The 24,029-nt window shown below is 40.4% G+C and overlaps 1 protein-coding gene across 10 annotated transcripts in view; it reads left to right on the plus strand.

Annotated features, from left to right (window-relative positions):
• inpp4b (inositol polyphosphate-4-phosphatase type II B) overlaps positions 1-24,029 on the plus strand; it is a 130,434-nt gene that overhangs the window by 58,557 nt on the left and 47,848 nt on the right. For 9 of the 10 annotated variants that reach the window (XM_088418853.1, XM_088418854.1, XM_088418855.1 and 6 more), the window contains one exon: positions 20,202-20,307. In XM_088418853.1, the coding sequence (XP_088274979.1) occupies positions 20,202-20,307 (106 nt within the window). Of the gene's footprint in view, positions 1-20,201; positions 20,308-21,152; positions 21,256-24,029 lie in introns of those variants that run through there. The other variant, XM_088418862.1, reaches the window with a different exon arrangement.

Genomic DNA, 24,029 nt, shown 5'->3' on the forward strand with positions numbered 1-24,029 from the left:
AGCTCACATGAATATGCGGTAAGGGATGCGAAAACAACAACCACCCTCACAAAAACAAAATGAAACGATCACCCCACTAAAAAGAAAGCAGCTTCGACGAAGGACAGCCCGCGGGACTCATTTGCTTCTAAAATGGACGCTAATGTCTCTTTGATGTACACCATTTTGGACATTAGCCGCGCTCCAAACCGTTCAGACGCGATGGAGAAGGGCCTCCTCTCTCCGGACGGCATTTCCATCCCGTGTGCAAACGCCACATGCATTATTGAGAGAGCTCTGCGGCAACGTCGTCTTTGTGTCTCTCGCACGCTGGGAGTGAGGCATCGTGGGATGCGCCGAAGCCGCAGACCGTCAGAGACTCCCTGGCTGCTGGATTTTAAAAGTCTCCGGTCACGACGTGTCGAGGGGTCGCCAAATTATGGCCGGCGGAGTATTCCTTGCGATAATTTAGCCCAGGGGTGTCCAAACTACGGCCATTTTTAGACCTTTCTTTTGCCACTTTAAAAAATTGAAGAAAAAAAAAATTCTCTCTGTCGAAAGGTTATAAACCGTTTTACCTTCACCGTTTTCATTAGGTGTCTAAAAAATTGCGCACACAAACCTGTGGGCTCACACGCGAACCAATTTCCTAACTACATATTCTAGACCGGAGCTTGTGAAGCAACACGGTCCAAGTCTTATTGCCTGCGAGACCCAATGAAAGGATCCAATCAAGACGCCCTTCGGCGCCGTTACTGAGAAGAATCACCTCAAAGTAACTTTGGATTTATTGCACCATCTCAAACCAGAGCGCTTGCCCATTTCCTTCGCTTGGCCAGCTGAGCCAACGACAACCGTGACTCGCATCAGCGGGTCAAACAAGCGGCCATGTCTCACAAAAAGAAGAAGTCGCGTCTTTCTGGAAAGGGTAGTGAAACCGTGCCGCGCGCCAACCGGATTGGACTTCAACTTTTTTTTCTTTCTAGCGTACAAGGAGGAAAGGCAGGTGCGCTGACCCCGTCTGGAAACGGAAAGGGTGCGCGGCTGTATTTCATCCACCGTGTGATTAATTTGACTTTAGTTTGGGCTTAACTCCCGGCGCCAGCCAATGATAAGCGCAAGTACACTAACGCTGGATCAGACGGGACATCTCCGGGCTTTTAGCTGCGGCTTACACATAATCAGCCGCGGCGGATTGGGCGTAAAGTCGGCCGAGTGGGGATGAACGGGAGTTACGGCTCCGCCATGGCAGGTTCAACTTTTGAGGAGTAGTCGGGGCCCAACGGGGAGGGGATGAATGAACCGTGGCGAAAGGCGGCAGACGCACTGGGCTGGGATAATTTGGCCTCGCTGTGACACACACACACACACACACACACACACACACTTGAACTCCAGCATTAAAATTCCCCTTCAAATCCAATGTAAACTGCGGAAGTGGGTCATGGAGTGCCCTCCGCTTGAGTGATAAGAGTGAACGCCATGGTGTGTGACACCAAGGGGGTACGGCAGTTTCTGTTTTCAAAATCGTGGTAAACTATCCACATTGGATTTTTTTACCCTGATTTTGTAAATGATTTTAAAGGCGTGATAATTGAATATTTTGTTTCCTTCAACCACTCAAATTGTTAAGTGGCATCAGTTCTATCCATACATATGTAGGTTATATTTATTGACACCCACAAAAAAATGAAAAACGGTATGCTGTCTTTGTAGTCTGTAACGTGACGATGACACTTTAAGACGTAGCCATTAACTGGTCTCTACCGCCACCAACTGCCCAGAGGTGAAACACAAGTCAACGAAGAATTTTCTGTAGTTTGACCGCCACTCAACGGACTGTTGCAAAAATCACAGGAAAATCAATGTCATAAATCCAATTAAAATGCAGCTCAAAAAATGTAATTATAATGCTTTTATATGGTCCAAAATTTGAACAATGATCATTTGTGTGCACAAAATCTCGCACATCCAGCTGCAACCAGATAGAAATGTCAGAATCGTTGCATTTTGAAATGTTTTAATCATGTGCTGGAAATGTCAGATCCCTGCTGTTTTTTTTCAAAGTATTCTTTTATATCATAAAAAAAATCTAAGGAATTTCCATAATTTGTAACATAATGCTACAAGGGTTATTAATATTAAACATGTGTCCTTTTTTGAGGTTATAGTCGGGATGTGTTCACAAAAATAAATCACTAACTTAATCATTTGTCCAAGATTTGGCATCAAAAAGCATTAAAATAAGAGTTGCTCATACAAAAACGCTGTTAAGATCTCTCATAAATCCATTTTAGAAACATTTTCCTACGATATCCTCACGGGCCAGATTAAAGCTCCTATTTGAAGCCTGCACCATATTTTTAACACCATTATAGTCACAAACAGCCACCGCCTTGAAATTTCGTAGGCTATTAAAGAGCAATATTTTGCGTGCATATTCGGAATGCGATTCAAAAGGCAACATGGCGTTTCTCTCCTTTACCGTGGAGCTTAATGGAAGAGCACTTCAAAACAATCTTTTCGTCAAATTGACAGAGCGTACTCAGGCAAACCTGTTTGTACGTTTCATGCGATTTGTCGTCATTATTCTCCTCTTACCGCTCGGCGCTTGTGGCCTTCGCTTCCATTTACGCGACGTGGGCGCCGTCTCATTTGTCGCCATCGCCGTACTCGCCGCGCGCGAAGGAGTCAAGCTCCAGGAGAACCTAATGAACGATTGACTCGGCCAAATGGATCCCACAATATCCCCCTACACCTGCTTTAATAAGGATGTTGGCTTTGAAAGCTCTTCATCACCGACGTCGGCGCCCGTTCCGTTCGGCTCTGGCGTAATCACTCATAGCGGGTAATTAATGTAGCTTGTCGGGGTAATATTTCCTATTCTCCCCCTTCGGATGTCGCATAAGCGCGGCTCTGGCCGAGTTAGTTATTTTCATATGCTGCCGGTGAGCCCCGCTGCCTGAGGGATCTGACAGATTATGCAGAAGAACAGTGCGGGAATGAAGCAATTTAGTATTGAAGGAGGAAGGAAGGAAGGAGGCCATATGGGCATATATTTCTAGCCGATTGAGTGCCACTTTTTTACTCGATGTATGTTGTGCCGTCGAGTTACCATTCGGCGTGTTTGTGTGCGAATGCTAGCACGTGGACACGCTACATGTGTACTAGTGCTGGGCAAGAAATCCAAGAGTTTTATTGTCAAATGTATAGTACAGTGGGCCCCCGTGTTACAGATGAATCCGTTCCGCGGTTGGGCTCCGAAGGCGAATTCGCCGTATGACGAGCAATCCAAACCTATGTTAAATAGCTAATGCGTTTAGAACCCCAGGTAAAAAGATCAAAATTTTACATACATATTCAAAATTGGTACCAAAATAGTATAGTAAGGGCTACGTGTATATAATATACATGTATACAATCATAAATAAAATGTATAGAAAGGATTTATTTACCTTTGAGTGGCGCTTGTTATGCCTATATTCCCTAGTAAGGGTAGCCTAGGCTAAGCTAGCTTGGTATTTCTTGATTATCTCCAGCTTGTTTTCCATATAAATCACCTTCATACTTCTCTCTTTAACATCACTAGATATCTTGGGACCCATGGCTAAACCTTTCAAGTTTACATTAAGCAGTAAAATGCACTACAAATACGCTTTTGTAACCACTCACAATTGAACAAAGCTTTACCGTTCCACCATTTTGAAACGACTGAGGCCGACCATTAACAGGGGTGTCAACACAAAATTGCGCCCCATTTGAAAGGATTAATGGTGGAGATGCATGATAAACATCGGATTTTCAAGTCCAAAAATGGACAATATTTCCTATTTGAATGGCAGTAAATAAGCCTGACATGGGCTAATTTTGACACTTATCCGCTTGACCTCCCATTCCCAAGCATTTAGAAGGGGCGGCAGAGTGGTGTATTGAAAGTCATCATGTCTCAACAACCTATGCAATATTTTAGCCTCCTAATATTTTTTTTGGTATGTTTTTCCTTTGATATCACGCATCAAAAACACCAAAAAGCCAGAGTTGGGTCTAAATTTCCTCCAGGGGTTAAACGGAAAAATTTGGCAGGTTGACATTGTTTTCAACATGATAGAGTTGTAGAAATACATCATATTCTACACGCATTAGCGTTCTTGCTAACGGGCAGTAATGCTCTATGTGCCAAGTTTTTTAGGTCTCAAAAACTAGACCTAAGTGGAGATTTGCCAAATTCCGCCGATCCGCGTTTAACAATCCCAGACCGTAGTTTTACATCATCGCTCTACTCTATTTGACGTTAAGGGACAGAAGTTCTGTTCTTTCTGATCAGACAGAATTTGGCGCCTAGCGAGGCCAATTCTTTTTTCATATGCAGGTTTAATTAGCCCGGGTTAAGTGTCGACAAGGCTTGTGTAATAAAATCCCCCCCCCCCCCAGTAGCGGCAAATGTTCTGGTCTGCCGCAAACAAACATCCCCGCCGGCTTGCACTTTAGCCTTTTTCACATTGTCGTGTAAAACAACTCAAGTACTTCTGCTTATTACCTCAAGTTAGGGTAAGATTTGAAATGACAAACACTTATGCGAAGGTCTGCACTCTCCGCGTCGCTCTTGTTGTAATTATGGAACAAACAGCAAGACGCAGCAGCGGGGATCACAGAATACAGCCAATTAAATTAACCATTTCCCAGAGGAAGAGACTCGAGCGAGTACAATCAAATATATTTTGGAGGAAAATATGTCTCATTAGCTGAGCAAAACACTAGCAGGACCAGTAAACATCCTAACACTCCTAACGAGATACAAGATTAAACACAACATTTTGCTCGCGCCTTTAATTTGGTAATATGTTATGATAACGCGCGGCGTGTGTGTCCTATTTCCGCAGGTACTCGTGATGTATATACTCTGTTTGGAGCGTATAAATAGTGTTTGTGTTACACGGCGCGCTGAGTAAACACTTGTGTGACTGAAGGGATTTCGCAATCAGGTGTAAAGCCGCCACTCGCTCGGAGCTGCTTCAAGCCGGCGACGCCTTTTAAAAGCATTGCGTCACCTTCTTGCGGCCTTTGCTTTCTTTTATCTCGGCAGCGGATGAATTGTTGCTGATCGTCGCGTGATTGGAATTGCAATTGGGTTGTAGAATTTTCGTAATTTACCTAATAGTCTACATTAATGATGTATTACTGTCATTGTGAGGTAATGAGCAGTGTAGTTAGTTAGTTAGTTAGTTAGTTAGTTAGTTGTTTTTTGGGGGGAGGTTGAAAGGCTGGGTGGTTGGTTAGTTCTAGAGTGATTGCACTAGTTAGTTAGTTAGTTAGTTCATTTTTTGGTTGAAAGGCTGTCTGGTTGGTTAGTTATAGAGTGAGTGCACTAGTTAGTTAGTTAGTTAGTTAGTTAGTTAGTTAGTTAGTTAGTTAGTTAGTTAGTTAGTTCATTTTTTGGTTGAAAGGCTGTCTGGTTGGTTAGTTATAGAGTGAGTGCACTAGTTAGTTAGTTAGTTAGTTAGTTAGTTAGTTAGTTAGTTAGTTAGTTAGTTAGTTAGTTAGTTAGTTCATTTTTTGGTTGAAAGGCTGTCTGGTTGGTTAGTTGGTTGGTTACTTATAGAGTGAGTGCACTAGTTAGTTAGTTAGTTAGTTAGTTAGTTAGTTAGTTAGTTAGTTAGTTAGTTAGTTAGTGCGTTCGTTCTCTGGTGATTGAATAAGGTTAGTTAAGTTCTCTGGTGATTTAATACAGTTAGTTAGTTGGTTTGTTGGTCATAGAGTTGGTGAACTCGTTAGTTAGTTAGTTAGTTAGTTAGTTAGTTGTACACCTTTTTATGTAAAGGAATTTGTGTTGGATGTATTAACAGTTAGTTAGTTAGTTAGTTAGTTAGTTAGTTAGTTAGTTAGTTAGTTAGTTAGTTCTCTGGGATCTAGGGGAGTTCTGCACACCAATGCTATACAATTGTTTGTTATTGCGTCTTGATTCCGAAACGCTGCACCTTCATGCATATTATTAAGCACACTGTGACTCATCACACCATAATGACTCAGTTTGGGGTATTATTATGTAATATTTTTACTTCCCCCATTTTCATTTGCTGCAGCTGTCACCCAAGTTTGGTTTGCCAGGTTTGTGCTTTTGGCAAACTGCATCAGGGTTATTTCTTCACATGCAGAATGTTCCCATGATGGCAAAACATGATATAATTTTTGTAATTTGAGTTTTGTGCTGACTAGATATTTTGTGTGTATTTTACTGTCAGTGAATCTACGGTTGGCGGGGAAAACACTGTGGCACTTATTTGATCAAGTTCCTGTTCCAACACCGAATTTTCTTTTTCCCGTATGACAGTGCACAATCCAGTTAGGCATGCAACCGGATGTGTCATCATTCCGCTACTAAACACCTTACTCTTGTGTGAGTCAGTCTTAAGCTTCGTTATTAATAGAGATTTACCCTGACTATTGTTGTTTTGGCAGTCATGTGTCGTGACTATTTCTTTCTTTTTTTTAATTGCAGTCAGTCAGCCAGTCAGTCGGTCATTGAGCTAGTTAATTAGTTAATTAGATAAGGTGTACATTGTACCTTCCGCAACTCTACTGTGGCCTTTTTGCGAGGAGAACCCGGTGCCGCATTGTTATCGCCGCGTACACAACGCCGTTTGCATAAAGCCTGTTTTCCTATACCAGCTTGTATTTTTTCCCGTAAGACATCCAGTAGGAGCCTAAACAGAATGCTGATGAGCCGCCTTGTCTATAGTGATAACAGGCAAGCCGTTAAAAGGCAGAAAGCGGAAGCTCCGCACCCCCGCCGCCGTCTGTAACCCGATTTTCAAAACGGCGCATGCGGCTGCGACCGACCTTTGTTATCGTGTTCCTCCGAGTGACAGAGAGGAGGTCCCCTCGGGGGGACTCGGCCCGAGACCGGCCGGCTTCCTATCTGATCTTTCAGCCGCGCTGCATCATAGTGCGGCACTTCATGACGATGTAATTAACCGCACCAGTGCCAAAGTCACGTACCCAAAGCTGCTGTTTTTATCTACGCTTGTCGGTTGGTCACTCAAGTTACCTTCTTACAAAGTTGCCATATGGAAAGTACCATGTCGGGCTGCATTATGTAATATTCACAATTTAATATTCACGATGATTTTGGTCGATATTGAAATCACGATTATTCATCAAACTTGTATATTTATTCCCCTTTTTTTTAAACAAGCAGTACAAGGCTTCAGAGTTTGATACTTACAGATATTAATAATGAACTAAAATAAATAAATATTAACTAAAAGAAATTCACCCAAGACATGGCAAAAACTTGGCACACAGCTAACTTACTCGCTGAGTGCAAACCAATAAAAAAACAAAGTCTACTTAAACCAAGCACCTTTACTTTTAAGCAAATTTGAATCATTTAGCAGTCATAATTTCATTTTCGGTCATTTCAGACCGAATTTGTTCCAATCGGATTTTTCAAAATGGGTCTCAATTGACAGCTAGCATGGTATATATTAGGAATCAGGTGAGAAACTCAACGTCATTTCACACTGGTGAAGTTTTTGTCATGCAAACATGCGGGACACACTGCCCCCTGGTGGTAGGATGACAAAGTGCTTGATGTAATATGTGTATTAGAACAGCTTTTTGAATGTTAATATCGCCGAGGATCAGCTTAATTAATCGTGGCAGCCAATATCGCGATCGCGATTAAAATTCCATTAATTGTGCAACCCTAGTAACCTGTGATTATCAAACGCAATGAGTTAATTGCAAAATTCTCATTTTACACTCTATAAAATGTTGGGTTGTTTTCCTAATGTACTCATATTGAATCCACGTATTCTCACCTGCTTACAAACTGTACCTTTTTTTTTCTTAACATTCCGAAACAACTTGAGAGGTAAATCATACTTTACTTCATCCCCTTTGAGCTAAATTTAGCCTTCCCGGCTCAAACCTCCCGCAGAGCAGCACTGCTTTCTTCCTTATTGTGTGCGCATTAGTCGCTCGTCAAAGCATCGCGGGCGCCGCATGTTTTTAAAAAAAAAAAAAAAAAAATGCCTTCACCACAGCGCTGCATCACTGCCGGCGTCCTAATACGCATGAAATCCTCTACAAAAGGCGCTCGCTTTTATCACTCGCAGCACTGGGATCAGCGTGTCCGCCGCACATCATCACGTCGAGTCTGATACGGGCCAAGTTTTTGGGAGGAAAGAAGTAGGCAGTAAGTGACGAAGAAAACATTTCCGATGTTTTTGTTCTCCAAATAGAGTCCGTCTGGTTTGTCAAAACTGTTGCAAAACGCTGCAGCCGATGCTTTAGTTCAAGGTTTTCAATGGGGTTTGGGTCTGGGGACTGAGATTGCCGTGACGGCGTCCTGATTCTGCGTCTGGTGTATCGAGGCTCAAGTATCGACCAATCACGGCTCACCTGTTTTTCCGGTTTGGTTTTGTGACATTCACCAGCCGAGCCATTAATGGTCATTGTCATCACATGTGATGTCATTTTTGGTCTAGGGTAAAATACTTTTTTTAAGAATTAATTGTACAAAATAATGATCAAATAGTAATAAATAATTACACTTTTTTTTTACTGCTGAAAAGTGATACATTTGTTCTGACACGCAAAACTAAAAAAATTCTTGGTAGGAATATTGATGTATTATAATATGGGCAAAATAGTTTGTTTGTTGATCCAACAACTTGTAACTGTGGATTACATGCTTGCTAATATTAGTTCATAGCTTCATTATGTTATATAGTGCGCCCCTGTATGCATTTAGCTCGCATTTTTGTTTGTGCCAGGTATTTTTCTTGAAATCATAGCTTTTGTAATTCACTTTTATGATTGACTTAATAGAATTTGTGTCCATTTTTGTACATTTTGACCCCCTCTTACCCAGTCCGCTGAAAATCTCAAGCGTAGACCGCTGGAACTGCCTGCCCTACAACTATAGAAGACGGTTTCATTAACATTTGTCTAAGTGTGTCTAAACTTCATCTGTCATATACACTACAAGTGAAGCAAAGTATTGCTGAGGTTGAATTTACTCCAAAAATATATTTAATTAGGGAATTAAAAAACTTCTAGCTTGCATTTCCTGGCCAAGAGCCAGTCAGATAAAAGATTCAAATTTGGTCTGCATTTATTGGTTACTTGAACCGCATCCCAGATGCTCATCAGCGAGAAATCAAACAAGAACTAAGACAGGGAGCAACTACAAATAAATCTCCGGTAAAGTCAGCTGTGTTATATTTGTGAACGACAAGTAGTGAATTGAACCAACTCTTCCTATTTATTCAACTGAACATATTTTTCCACTGCTTGGTTGTGCTGTAAATCAGTTGAATTATAATTCAGTAAGCAAAAGGGGCGTGGCGGGCTGATGGGACATGTGACTGATATCTGACGTAATGTCTCTCCAGATGATCACAAGGACGGATGAAAATTGCAATTTTTACATTTTTAATTCGCTGCTACGTTAGCGCCGCTCATGCTAGCCGCCAACCAACGAGCTTGTGATGTTTGATCGCAGCACTTTCACGTTTCCATTGTTTACAAACAACACTCCCATTATATTACATTAATGCTATTGACTCAGCTTTGTTATCTTTTCATTTTATCACCGGCGCTGCCAGGCTGGACCGCGTTCAAACATAAAAGCAGGTTTTGGTATTCAAAGTCTGCTGTTGTGATTTTTGATGCTCGCTCTTTCTGATTTTTCACCTTAACAGCTTTGTCGGCGCCAGATTTTTTATTTTTTATCCCACTCTCATTTCCACAGCGTCCCTGCGGATTATGAGACCTGCCGAGTGTGTTAGCGCAGATCTGCAATGTGTGTTTGTGCGCATGTGTGTATGTGTGCTTTAGAGTAAACGAAGCACAGAATCACTTTTCTGACTGCCAAAGTCAACATAACAAATGACTTTCTTGAACAAACTCATCTGAACTCACCGGATTTTTGGAGTCTGGTCATACGCACGGATTAGGTTACGCAGTCAGCATCCGTCGTTGACAGCTTTATTTTGGAGGTGCGGTCAGGAAGTTGCTGTGTGTTGTTACTTGTGTGAGGTGTCCCAAAGCTTTCCGGGCGACGGGAAGGAAACGCAAAACAGGGAGGGTAACCTTAACCCTAACCCCCCACCCCCACTTACAGCAATTACTCTAAGTTGGTGATTTTATGTGTTTTGGACATGCCTCTTGCTGTTGGCACTTAAACGCATCATACGCTTGCCACTGATCTAATTAGCATATGAAGAGATGGCGACCATGCTTGTTTAGCAATTGCAATTGCTAATGTTAGCATCAATGCAATGTGGCGCAGTTTGTTTAGTAATGGCTAATTCTTGTTTTGTTTTGGTTTTTACTACGACTCTGCATGTTCGTGAAGCTACAATTATATGTGTATCGTTTGATATGATCAATATATTAGGCTCACTGGATTATAAGGCTCACTGTCAGCTTTTGAGAAAATTTAAGGCTTTTAGGTGCGCCTTATAGTGCGGAAAATACGGTACATACGCGTTTGCCTTAACATTAAAAACAATGTTTTTGTGTTTTTGTTAACATCCAAAACAATTTGGAGCCCACTGCAAAGCTAACCTTCGTGTTTTCGCAAACATCAGAGGCAGTTTCATCTGGGGCTGTCGGGGAAATGTCTTCCAGGAGCGCGCACAAAAGACTCATTCCTCATACCTATTGTGAATCTTGATGCCGAAAAAGAAGCGCCGCTACCGTGTGTTTTGAAAAAAAAACAAAAACAAAAACAAAAAGCACAACAACATCCAAGCAAATGACTTTTTATCGACTAACATTTCAGAGGAGCGAGCATCTTGATAAAGGGTTTTAATATGTGCTTGTGCTTTACAAGCGTCCGCCTGCGTTTCGCTTGTTGTTTCGCCGCTGCTTTTATTGTACACGGGAGGAACGGGATAAGATTGCAACAAAGTCGGCCATCCGACGAGTTGCTCTTCTTTTTATTGAGTTGCTCGCTCATTAGCATACGCTCACACGCCGCTAATCCCATTAATCTAGAAACAAGAGCTTCGCCATACTTACAAATAGACTATTGATTCACCTAAACTGAAGGTGTTTTTGAGACAATAGTAACAGAGCAGAGTGGCGGGGGCGTAAACTAGGAAGAACAAAAGGCGTGATTGTATCTGGCGGCTCCATGAAGAGAATACAGAGCAATGGGCAGTTTTTTACAAAGATTAACTTGTTTCGCAGTGTTGGGAGGAATGCCTTACAAAAGTAACGGAATTACTGTGATGCATCACTTTGTGCTGTAACGCGGTAGTGTAATATATTACACACGAAAAAATAGTAATATTGTACTCGTTACAAATGAGCAATGCATCACAATGCAATTTTAGCCTGAAAGCGGTGGGGCTTTTGCCCCAAATTCGCCAAAAACATGTGAGAGCGGATGAGAAAAATCCGTACACAAGATGGATTTATGACCATTAATTTTTCAGACATAAAGACAAGAAGAATATAATCGGTCGTGACTTCTAAAAAGCTGTCCGCTTTTCCAAATAGTACCCGTAATTTGACGAAGAATTTAGAGCGGTGCCATAGTAACGGGAAGTTAGCGAAAACACGCGGAGGATTGCGCTCTCTTACTGAGGGATGTCACTTCCACGTCAAGAGGTTGGGAGATTCGCTAGGAGATATGTTGTCTTTCGAAACCTAGTAAAGTAACGTATCGTAAAGTAACGCAATACATCACAATGCAATTTTAGCCTGAAAGCGGTGGGGCTTTTGCCCCAAATTCGCCAAAAACACGTGAGAGCGGATGAGAAAAGTCCCTACACGAGATGGATTTATGACCATTACTTTTTCAGAGATAAAGACAAGAAGAATATAATCGGTCGTGACTTCTAAAAAGCTGTCCGCTTTTCCAAATAGTACCCGTAATTTGACGAAGAATTTAGAGCGGTGCCATAGTAACGGGAAGTTAGCGAAAACACGCGGAGGATTGCGCTCTCTTACTGAGGGATGTCACCTCCACGTCAAGAAAATTAACCCATGGGTGGCAATAGTTCTACTGGTCCTGAGTGTAAAAAAATTGCAATTAAAAAAATAAAAAAAAGATTTGCAAGCCTTTAGGGTTGAATACATGGTGGTGTTTTGATTATACTATATTAATTTTTAGCCTCATAGTGATTTTTTAATGCTTTGTCTTTGATGTATCAAAATCGAAGGCCCAAATTGGGTCAAATTGACACCTTCGCGAATTTCGTCCTAAACCAAAAAAATTGCAAAACGCAGAAGACGCTTTTCTCCGGGTCATCAAGAACAGCTTGTTGATTCTGGAAAAAAAAGCGTTTTAATCTGACCACACCCCTTTTTTTTTTAAAGTAAAGCGCCTCAAATACCGCTGAGTCATATGACGTCGTTATCCCACTAGAGCGCCGAGCCGAACGCTGGCATGCCGCATTAGCACGCGTCCCGCATCTGTCCTCACTGAAAGCCATCCGCTGCTATATTTAGCCCACTCAAGGCACGCAGCGTTATATGGGTCAAGAATGGCGTCGTACGCCCCTCCAGTGTTAGACTGCACTGCGCCGCATCCCGGCAAGCTGTTGATTCTCCTCCTCCCGACACTCCCTCTGCTTTTCCGACTTTTCAATGCTTTTCAATGTTCTCCTCAGATATCTTATCCCGGGTTTTCGTGCCCTTTTTCCAGAGCCTGAAAGAGGCGCAATCCGCGTCCGTTATCTTTCGCTTATCCGTGGTCGGGTCGCGGGGGCGGCAGAAGCCCGGACTCCCCTCTCCGCTTCGTCCGGGTCTTCCGGGGAGATCCCCGGGCGTTCCCGGGCCAGCAGAGAGACATAGACTCTGCGGCGGCCAAATTTGAGATTTCTCGTTTTTGGCGGTAATCTTTTGCCCTTGCTGCCCTCGAAACACCTCGTAGGTCTGCGAGAAAGGTCCGTGTCGAAAACGGTCGGCAGAGCTTCATCAAAGTTATTTTACGTCAACTTCTGTAAAGATGACTCACCCGACTTAGTCGACTTTTTCTTCCCTTGCTGCCGCTGAAACCCCGCGTACGTCTGCGAGAAAGGTCCGTGTCGAAAACGGCGCCCGGGAGAGCTTCATCAAAGTTATTTTAAGTCAACCTCCGTAAAGATGACTGACCCGACTTAGTCGACTTTTTTCTCCCGGCCTTAATTATGACATGAACCTCACAATTTTTGCCCTTGCTGCCGTCGAAACACCGCGTACATCTGTGAGAAAGGTCCATGTCGAAAACGGCGCCCAGGAGAGCTTCATCAAAGTTATTTTAAGTCAACCTCCGTAAAGATGACTTACCCGACTTAGTCGACTTTTTTCTCCCAGTCTTAATTATGACACGAACCTCACAATACAATATTCATAATGATATTGTGGAGTGGTTGGCAATGCAAAAAGAAAAAAAAGCTCACTATACTGTATAAAGATTCAGCTTATATTTGAAATAAATCACTTTTGTGTTTTTTATGCATCGTAAACAGCAGTGACAGTTATTTCCTTGCCATGCGTTCCTATTGGCTCAGTTGTGCAAAGCATCATGGTCCATGTAGTTCACAATGCTGTGATCAGCTGAACTGGATGAAGAAAACATTTTTAATGCAGATACTTTGAATATTATAACATGGCAATATTAAAGGCATTATTTAATATTTTAACAGATTGGCGATCACGTTTAGAATGGTTTGACCTTGCCTCATTCTAATTCCAATCTCCCATTCATTTCATGTCTTTTATAAATGGGGAAATTGAATCATTCAGCTTTTTATACGCTCGTATTCAACAATAGAAGGAAGAATTTGTGAAAAATGATGTGTAATAATGCCCGAAGCTTCTCATCAAAGTCCTGACAAAAGAATATGTCAAGGCTGTTTTTTTCTATGAAGCAGAAAAAATATTGATATTGAAAAGTCAATTTTCAATTAAAAATAACAGTGAATTGCCGGCTAATTTCTCATCATTTTGCTAATGAACCGTAGTAGACTTTAAAAACTGCTGTGGTCATTTTTTTGGTCATTGAATTTTGACACGTGGCCATCTGGGTGAAATTTCAGCTCCCTGCTTTCCCTTTTGATGTTTAATGCCCTTGATGTAAAGGTCCGAGGATTGAACAAAATACCGCGCAAGGTTGAAACAGGAAACAGCATCCCGGTCATCCATCTAAAGAAAAAAAGTGTATCATGAAGTACTGCCATGAAACAGATTGTGGACCAAACAGATGTTTAAAAAAAAAAAAAAAGAGACGCCCAGGAGGAAGGCGACAAAGTGGACATTTATGCCAACCTTTATACTCGCCATATTCCCTCAGGAAGGGCGTGCCAGCACAGTCTGTGAGAAAATTAATGCGTCTCCACCTTTTTATATAACTTTCTTTTACAATGTCGCATTAAAGCAGCGCTAAATCAAATCAAGTTGGCCAACTGGAGCAATTTCATTTCCTCACGTCCAAGTAGCTCTCGCCATCAGGTGTTGACTTGACGTTTGGCTCCGGATCAAAAAGGGGCCTGCGGAAGTTGCATTAGACGATTGGGATGTCTGCAAGTCAAATAATAATGATAAAAAACAAAAAAATAGGGTGAGGTAGGGAGCAGCTGTGTCAGCCCCTCCCCCAGTTTTGCCATCATGAAATGGGACACGTGTGAATCTCGCTTCCCTTGGTGAAATGCGGGACGGCGTTTGTTCAAAGTCGGGGTGACTTTTGCCCGCTTCGAGTTTGGCGAAGGTCAGGGTGATGATGAGGAAGAGCGAAGAGGGGGATGGAAGGATAAACGTTGTGACAGGTGTCTGGCGAGAGACGCTGATTGAATTTATAAAGGGGGAAATGTTATTCTGTTCCGACATGAGGATCCAACGGAAGTTTTTGGTTTCTGTTAACAACCTTTAACATCCAAAGAGCTATTTTGACCCGGTTTCCACTGAGAAGACGACACTGGGAGCCGAAAACACTCGATTACGTCTGAAAAGAAAAAAAAAAGAAGCAAGCAGACCGAACCAATGTCTGAATCTATCCGCGTTCACAAACAGTTTAATTCTGTGTTAACAATTCTTCAAGCGCTCCAGTTTGTATTGTTTACGTACCTGTGTTATAGTATTTTGAAATATCGACTTTTAATCTGGAAGGTCGCTCCGTATTTCCTGTGTACATCCTCCGTCCGTTCACTAGCAATCTCGGACCCATGGCTAACCCTTTCAACTTTGAATTAAGCAGTAAAATGCACTATAAATACGCTTTTGTAACCACTCACAATCGAACAAAGCTTTACCGTTCCGCCATTTTGAAAGGAGTGAGGCCATTCAATAGAAGGCCACCGTCCGGGAGGAGACGCTGACCAACAGCAGAATTGTAGTGACGCGTTGCAGGGACGGGGAATGAAAATGAGTGTAATTACCTAAAAACGCCTGCAGATGGAGACGAAACAACACAAATACAGCCAAGCCTCTAGGGTCATGACAGTTGCAAAACCGAAAAACATTAAAAAAAATAACGTAAGTCAAGGACGTTGTAACACGGGGGTCCACTGTACAAGAAACTATGATGAACTTACAAAGATGATTGCTAAAATTTTGACATTGTCTCCAAACTGCTGGCGCGTCCTGTACACGGTAACAGAAAATCCCAGAATTCGACTGTAAAATTACGAGCCCGTCTTATATTTGGAGAATTACGGCACAATATTTGTTTCCGTAATCATAAAAGAGCACTTCAACGACGCTAATGTTTGGGGAAAATTCTAAACTCATAAAATTCAATGTCAGCGAACATTCTCATTTATTCGGTTCGTGGCATTGAATCAACTCAATTGATTATTGAAAGCGTATGCGGACTGTTGTGTTCTCGCTGACAAAAGGGCTCTCATCCGTTTACGCACAAAGGAATCTGAAGAGGCCGCCTCGATAAACATCATTAACGACGTAATGTCTCCAACGGACCAAATGTTCCGATGTGTGTTTTGTCTTCAAGGCTCCGCATAATAAGTGTGTTCCAGCGTATTCATTTTTATAAACATTGTCTCCAGCGAATTTAGCGCGTACGTGTGTTCTAGTGTTGCATTTTTTTGTAAATATCGTCCACATCGACCCTACGTCATTTTATTATTAAAAAAAAAAGCATATGAGAAATTAGTGGTTCTCAATTTTTTTTTTTTTAAGTCATGTACCCCCTGAAAAATATGTTTTCATCCAAGTACCCCAAAACCAGTGCAATGCGCAAGTTTGATTTATTAAACTTTAGAACCCTTTAAATGTCATGTGTACTGGTCCACAAAAAATAATCAATAGGAAGCGTCCTCTTTGGATCATAGAAGATATCTGTTATCAAAAAGAAATTTGTCCACAAAAAATAATCAAAGGAAAGTGTCGGACCTGTTTTCAAAAATAAATACTTATAAATAAATACATTTTCACAGAAAAATACTAAACATAAAACATCATCTTTTGGGATTACAGTGGAGATCTGTTTATAAAAATAAATCATAACTTAATTATGAATAAATGTTTGTCCACAAAAAAATAATTAAAAGAAAGTGTCGGACCTGTTTTCAAAAATAAATAATTATAAATAAATACATTTTCACAGAAAAATATTAAACATAAATCGTCATCTTTTGGGATTACAGTAGAGATCTGTTCATAAAAATAAATCATAACTTAATTATGAATAAATGTCTGTCCACAAAAAATAATTAAAAGAAAGTGTTGGACCTGTTTTCAAAAATAAATAATTACAAATAAATACATTTTCAAAGAAGAATATTAGACATAAATCGTCATCTTTTGGGATTACAGTAGAGATCTGTTCATAAAAATAAATCATTAAGTTAATTATTAATAAATATTTGTCTGCAAAAAAAAAATCAAAATAAAGTGTCGGACCTGTTTTCAAAAATAAATAATTATAAATAAATACATTTTCACAGAAAAATACTAAACATAAATCATCATCATCTTTTGGAGATCTGTTCATAAAAATAAATCATTATCTTAATGATTAATAAATATTTGTCCACAAAAAATAAGCAAAATAAAGTTTCACACCTGTTTTCAAAAACAAATAATTACAATTAAATACATTTTCACGGAAAAATATGAAACATAAACCATCATCTTTTGGGATTACAATAGAGATCTGTTCATAAAAACAAATCATTAACTTAATTATTAATAAATATGTGTCCACAAAAAAAAATCAACATAAAGTGTCAGATCCGTCCTAAAAAATAAATAAATAAATAAATAAAAATCATAGCTAAATATTCGACCACAAAAAAAAAATACATAAAACTTTTGGGATGATAGAGATCTGTTCACAAAAAAAATATCAATAACTTAAAGGGACAGTGTGTAAGACTCAAAAGATTTTAAAAAGGAATAATAAATTATAGCACACTTCAAAACCTTGCAAATGAATGTTCTTGAAGAGCAAAAGTATGTTTAAAATATAATCGTGGGTCTAGTTATCATTCAATTATATTACGCAGGGAGTGGCACTTCTCCGGAGGCGGCCATGTTTTTTATAGCTACGGACCATAGTAAATGCAGCACCTGCGGCACCTCCTGCTGTCCGTAATGAAAAACGCTCGAAATCTTACTCACTGTCCCTTTAACAGGTAACGAGAGGTGGCATGTGACAAGTTGGGTCGAACCGTTCTAGAATGGGGAAGAATCGGGTTTTTAAAAAAAAAATGAAATTGAATACATTTCTTTTGTGAACCCATATGTTCCTTAAACATTGAATAAACTCCATAATTATTTGTAAAGGATTTTTTTAATTTTTTAATTTAAAATCTTGAGTACCCCCTGGAGTTCCTTCAAGTACCCCCAACGGTACCCGTACCCCCCATTCGGAAACCCTTCCCTAACGTAGCGCCCGATATTTTATTTTCTTCTTCCATCAACAATGAAATCATTTTTCTTTATTCCGCAGCGGGGGACTTTGCGCTGATACCATCGATTTTCTATCAGCAACTTAATCGAATAGGAAGAGGGGGCGTCGCGCTTTGGTATCAATTTGGCGTCCGACAGAGCGCGTCGTCGGGGTTATTAGACGGCCGTTTGGAGCGTTATATGGAGTGCGGCCTGCGTGGGCCCCATTAGTTTCCCTCTCGAGGCCTGAGCGGCACGCCGACTTTGGAGTCTTAATTAATATTGTCGCAATCTTTTTTGGCATAGGTATCAGGATATTACACAGAATTATTTCACAGGTTAAATGTATTAACGTATGTATAAATGGTATGGTTTGTATTTGTAGCCTGTAAAGTGACAATTGTGCTTTAAAGGGATAGTGTATAAGATTTGGTTTTCGTGTTTTGAACTGTTGTCCTTAGCTAAAACAAACATGGCCGCCTCCGGAGAAGTTTGGTATGGTCTGTATTTGTAGCTCGTAAAGTGACGATTGTACTTTAAAGGGATAGTGTATAAGATTTGGTTTTCGTGTTTTGAACTGTTGTCCTTAGCTAAAACAAACATGGCCGCCTCCGGAGAAGTTTGGTATGGTCTGTATTTGTAGCCCGTAAAGTGACGATTGTGCTTTAAAGGGATAGTGTATAAGATTTGGTTTTCGTGTTTTGAACTGTTGTCCTTAGCTAAAACAAACATGGCCGCCTCCGGAGACGTTTGGTATGGTCTGTATTTGTAGCCCGTAAAGTGACGATTGTACTTTAAAGGGATAGTGTATAAGATTTGGTTTTCGTGTTTTGAACTGTTGTCCTTAGCTAAAACAAACATGGCCGCCTCCGGAGAAGTTTGGTATGGTCTGTATTTGTAGCCCGTAAAGTGACGATTGTACTTTAAAGGGATAGTGTATAAGATTTGTTTTTTGTGTTTTGAACTGTTGTCCTTAGCTAAAACAAACATGGCCGCCTCCGGAGACGTTTGGTATGGTCTGTATTTGTAGCCCGTAAAGTGACGATTGTACTTTAAAGGGATAGTGTATAAGATTTGGTTTTCGTGTTTTGAACTGTTGTCTTTAGCTAAAACAAACATGGCCGCCTCCGGAGAAGTTTTACCCTTCGTGTAATATCATTTTATGATAACTAGACCTATGATTATATTTAATACATACTGCTGGTCATTAAGAACACATTTGTTTGCACGTTTTGAATGAAATGCGGTCTCAATTTTACACACGGTCCCTTAAGGCATCGCCATTAACTGGTCTCTACCGCCACCTATTGAGTTGAAAGTCAACAAAGAATTTTCCATTTGTTGACATAGTTTGACCGCCGTTCAACGGAATGTTGCAAAAATCGCAGGGAAAATCAATGCCATCAATCCTTTTAAATGCGTCTGAAAATTTGTAATTATAATGGTTTTATATGGTCCAAAATTTGGTCAATGATTCTTTTTCATATACGAAATCTGGCACGTCCAGCTGCAATCACCTAGAAACGCCGCAATGGTTGCGTTTTGAAATGTTACATGTTTTAATAATCTTCTGAAAATTTCACCTTACTAAGTGTTTTTTTCCGATTGATTCTTTCATCATATCATCGAAAAATCAAAGAAACTTCCATAATTTATACATAATGCCACAAGGGTTAATATTAGGATCAAATCTAGGAATTTTCTACGTTACCATATATAGTACGCACCAACAGTTTGGTCCTCTTTCCTCATTTTTGCGTTCTTTTGCCAGTTGAGCTTTTTTCGGTCTCCATTTTCTGTCATTCACATCAAACCTTCCGGCAGCCTGGCAGTTTTCAACCTGCTCTGCTAAAATAATCACTTTCTTCTTGAAAGCTACTGCATGGCGGGGAGAATTCATATTTCAACTTTGCTTGGAAAATTTTGTATTCCCCTTTATTTTTTTATTCCTCTTCCTTCGATGGAGACTTTCACAATCACACCAGTGGGATCCCATATTTCTTCGTGGGATAATTGCCAATCACAGTTTGGTACAATATCAACAATCTAGCGGGATTACCGTAATGGGCAATTTTTCTGTTATCTGATACAGAAATGCATAAGTTTATTTCATAACATGTACTGTGGTACATGGGTAAATACAAAGGTTTAAAAAAAAATGTCAGCACCATACTCTAAATTCTATGCAGTATTTTTGAATAATATGAAAAATAGTATTAGCGGTAGTAAATAAGAAGGTAACTAAATGGAACTGAGTTGTCTAACTCCTTCTGTATTAAGATCAGATGTTTCCCAAGATTTTTGCACTTAACGCCCACTTCCGGGCCTCACATTTATTTTTATTTACCATTACCGTCTCGGTCTGTCCCATTCAGGTCATCTGATGGTGGGTGCGCAGCTGGAACCGTGGTGGTGAGTCGACTGAAGATGGGTGAGATGGAAGAAGCTGAGCACATCACCACGGACGTACCGTCTCAGAAGGTAAGTGAGCAAGTGGAACAGGGATTGAAGGGTTTTACCCTCAAGCTTTCTCTAAGGAGTACAGGAAATTGAAGGTAATAACTTCAACTAAAAGTAACTTGAATAATTCTATTCAGTTTTTTTTTCAACTATTATCCTATCAAGTTGAAAAAACTCTGCCAATTTTACAAATACATGATTAAATATATATATATATATATATATATATATATATATATATATATATATATATATATATATATATATATATATATATATATATATATATATAGAGAGAGAGAGAGAGAGAGACGCTTTTTCTCACAAGGGTCGCAAGTTTGCTGCCGCCTATCCCAGCAGACACCCTGAACTGGTTGCCAGCCAATTACTGGGCACACTGACACAAACAACCAGTTACGCACCGAAACACACCTAAGGACAATTTAGTATGTCCAATACATCTGCCATGCATGTTTTTGGAGTGCCTGGAAAGAACCCACACGGGCTTGGGGAGAACATGCAAACTCCACATAGGAAACCCGGAGCCAGCTGGATTCGAACTTGAGTCCTTAACCGTGAGACCTGCATAAGCATTTGGTGCATCTATGTTACGGTTCAAATATTTTTGTATTTGGATATCCTAATATATATATATATATATATATATATATATATATATATATATATATATATATATATATATATATATATATATATATATATAAATGTTTTGACTGGGTTTGCATAGCTTGAAAAGGTTGCAGAAGAGCGCTCGGGGAGCCCGTAATATGGTTGAAATCCACCAATGAGATTAGAAGACCTCCAGTGGAGCCTAATGGGGATTTGCAGCGTGCGCGCGCACTAATCTCCGACCAAGCGCTCACCTCTCCTCGAAAGCGACCGTTGCGGGAGTAACAGGACTATTTTTCCTTATTCCCCATGGGATGCCGGCACACCAGGAATGACATCGTATGTACTCGTCCTGATTGGCTGGCATAGTTAGAGCATCCCCCGCCCCCCCCCCCCCCCCCCCCTTTTTTTTTTTTTAATTCTGAAAGAACTTGTGCGCATTACAATGGTTTACATTGATGATTGGGGAGTGTTTACGGCAATGTTGTGGATTTTTTTTTTTTTCGCGCCTCACCGCAGGGCTTCAGAGATTTGTGTGTGTCCACACATGCATCACTGTTGTATATAATTGGCCGAGAGCTTCTTACATGGCCGACTTTAGGTTGTGCCCACTGGTGTGGCTGTTGATGCGAGGTTCCCTGCCAGGCTCCGCAGTGTCACTGACAATCTGCCCGTGTCTTGATGATGAATCTGTCACCCTCCGCGTGTGTGTCCGTGTGTGTGTGTGTGTTGTCCCCGCGCACATCTTCTGGGCGTGTCGTTGCAGAAGATGAAGGGAGGGGGGCGATATGAACCGAAAACGACTGCGGGTTAGCGTGTCTTGTCGCGCCACATTTCTGTTTGTGTGTGTTGTTTCTGCAGCAAAAAAAAAAAAACAAAAAGATGTGACAAAAACGGTGCGCTCGTCATGTGTATGCAGGCTTGTGCATATGTTTTTTGTTTATTGTTGTTGTGGCAACAGATGAAGAGAGCGAACTTGTCTAAAATCGGGTGTCGTATTTTCTGCACTAAAAGGCGCACCTGCAATTTTTAAATGTGTTTCACACACAAGGCCACCGCATTATAAGGCGCATAGAATAGAAGCTACAGTCGTGGCTGGGCTTGCGCTAAACATCCACTAGATGGAGCTATGTTAAAGGGAATGTCAACAAAACAATCAGATAAGTCAGTCAAAGACATTATGATTATGATTAGGACAATCAGAAATTTAGAATAATTTACTGTATTTTCCGCACTATAAGGCACACCTAAAAGGCTTATTTTGTTTTAAAAGCCAATGGTGCACCTTATAATCAGGTGCGCCTTATATATGGATCAATATTGGGATTGGGATTCGTAGACAGGGAATGGACTGATAACGTAAGCTTTACCTGTTTCTTTTGTGTGTTTACAGTTGAACAAGGTTGCTCATATTGACATTATTGGTTATTATTATTGGGGGCTATTGGGGGTTTAGAGTTATTATTTGAGTTATTATTGTTATTACTTTGAGTATTACTATATTGTGATTTTAAAGGTTTTAAAATATGTCATTAATTGAGGGTGCGCCTTATAATCCGGTGCGCCTTATATATGGAAAAGGTTTTAGAATACGTCATTAATTGAGGGTGCGCCTTATCAATGCAAAACGTTTTAAAATGTCATTAATTGAGGGTGCGCCTTATCAATGGAAAACGTTTTAAAATAATCTAGGGTGCGCCTTATAATCCTGTGCGCCTTATTTATGGAAAAGTTTTAAAGTATGTCATCAATTGAGGGTGCGCCTTATCAATGCAAAACGTTTTAAAATGTCATTAATTGAGGGTGCGCCTTATAATCCGGTGCGCCTTATAGTGCGGAAAATACGGTATGTAAACTAATTATATAATAGTGAATAAAATGCTGTCTTATTCCCCTGGTGTTGGTCATATTCCCACGTGTCCTTTTGGCCGCAGAAGATAAAGGAAGGAACATGTACGTATACGCGTGCGCCCCTCATGAATATTGTATGCGTGTGACCTCACGTATACAAAACAAAAACAAAACAAGAAAGAGCCTCTGATCACCTTTTGATCACGAGCCCACGAAACACACGCTGACAACTATCGGGGCAGGCGCTCGGGGGGGGCTGTTTTACAGCCCCCCCCGAGGGCCCTCGCGCGCTCAAGCGGACCGGTTTTCGGAGACCTCTTCACCGCTGAAACGTTGCTGGGCGTTATCATCCGCCACGAGCGCTGTAGCGCGTATCTGACTGTTGCCGCTGATAAATGAGGCCCGGGCAACATTATGCTTCTTTTCTTGTGACAGCTTTGCCTGTCTAACCTTGTTCAATGACTCATGCAGCAAGAAAAATGGCCGCTTGTCACGATTTGTGTGAAGAGGGGACCAGACTCAATGCATCAGCCCCGTACGTGAGCGTCGCATAAAGCTCTGTCAAGGCCACTATGGACCCAAAGCGGCCAAATTCAACCAAGAAATGTGCCATTCGATAATAATTTATTCAAGTGTCAATAATTCAAAAAATGTTTCATTAATAAATACATTTTTTTCGTTAATTAATGAAACGTTTATGTAATTAACGACACAGTTAGTTGATTCGTTAAAGATGTATTGTATTAATGAAACGTTTATATAATCCTCGACACTTTGAATTTAATGACACACTTTGTCGCAGCTTTTCATGCATTTAGTTTATCTGTCAACTTAAAACGCTTTTACACAAAATTCAACATTTTCCCATGTAATCTTTCATATATCATTCAATATCTCGACATCATTTCCTTCCATATAACTCAAAATCTTTTTATTATGTTCCATAATTCCAAAGCGTTCTGCATCATTCCACATGCTTCAATATTTTTAATTTAGCTTTCAGCATTTTTTTTTTTGTACACGGAATTTCTCCAGAAATTGCTCTATCAAGTTTTTTTTTTTTTTTTTTACCCTTGTGTACACACTTTGCAAACTCTACACGCTGCATTTTTTCCCTAATTTTCTAAATGCTTTAAGGTGTGATAATTAAAGTTTTTATGAATATTTTTTTTTCCTTCAACCACTCAAATTGCTCAGTGGCATCAGTTCTATCCATACAAATGTTGGTTAAATTTATTAACACCCACAAAAAAATCATAAAT

This window comes from Hippichthys cyanospilos, chromosome 7, assembly GCF_059441005.1.
Source record: "Hippichthys cyanospilos isolate Australia breed blue-spotted pipefish chromosome 7, RoL_Hcya_1.0, whole genome shotgun sequence".
Classification (NCBI taxonomy): domain Eukaryota; kingdom Metazoa; phylum Chordata; class Actinopteri; order Syngnathiformes; family Syngnathidae; genus Hippichthys; species Hippichthys cyanospilos.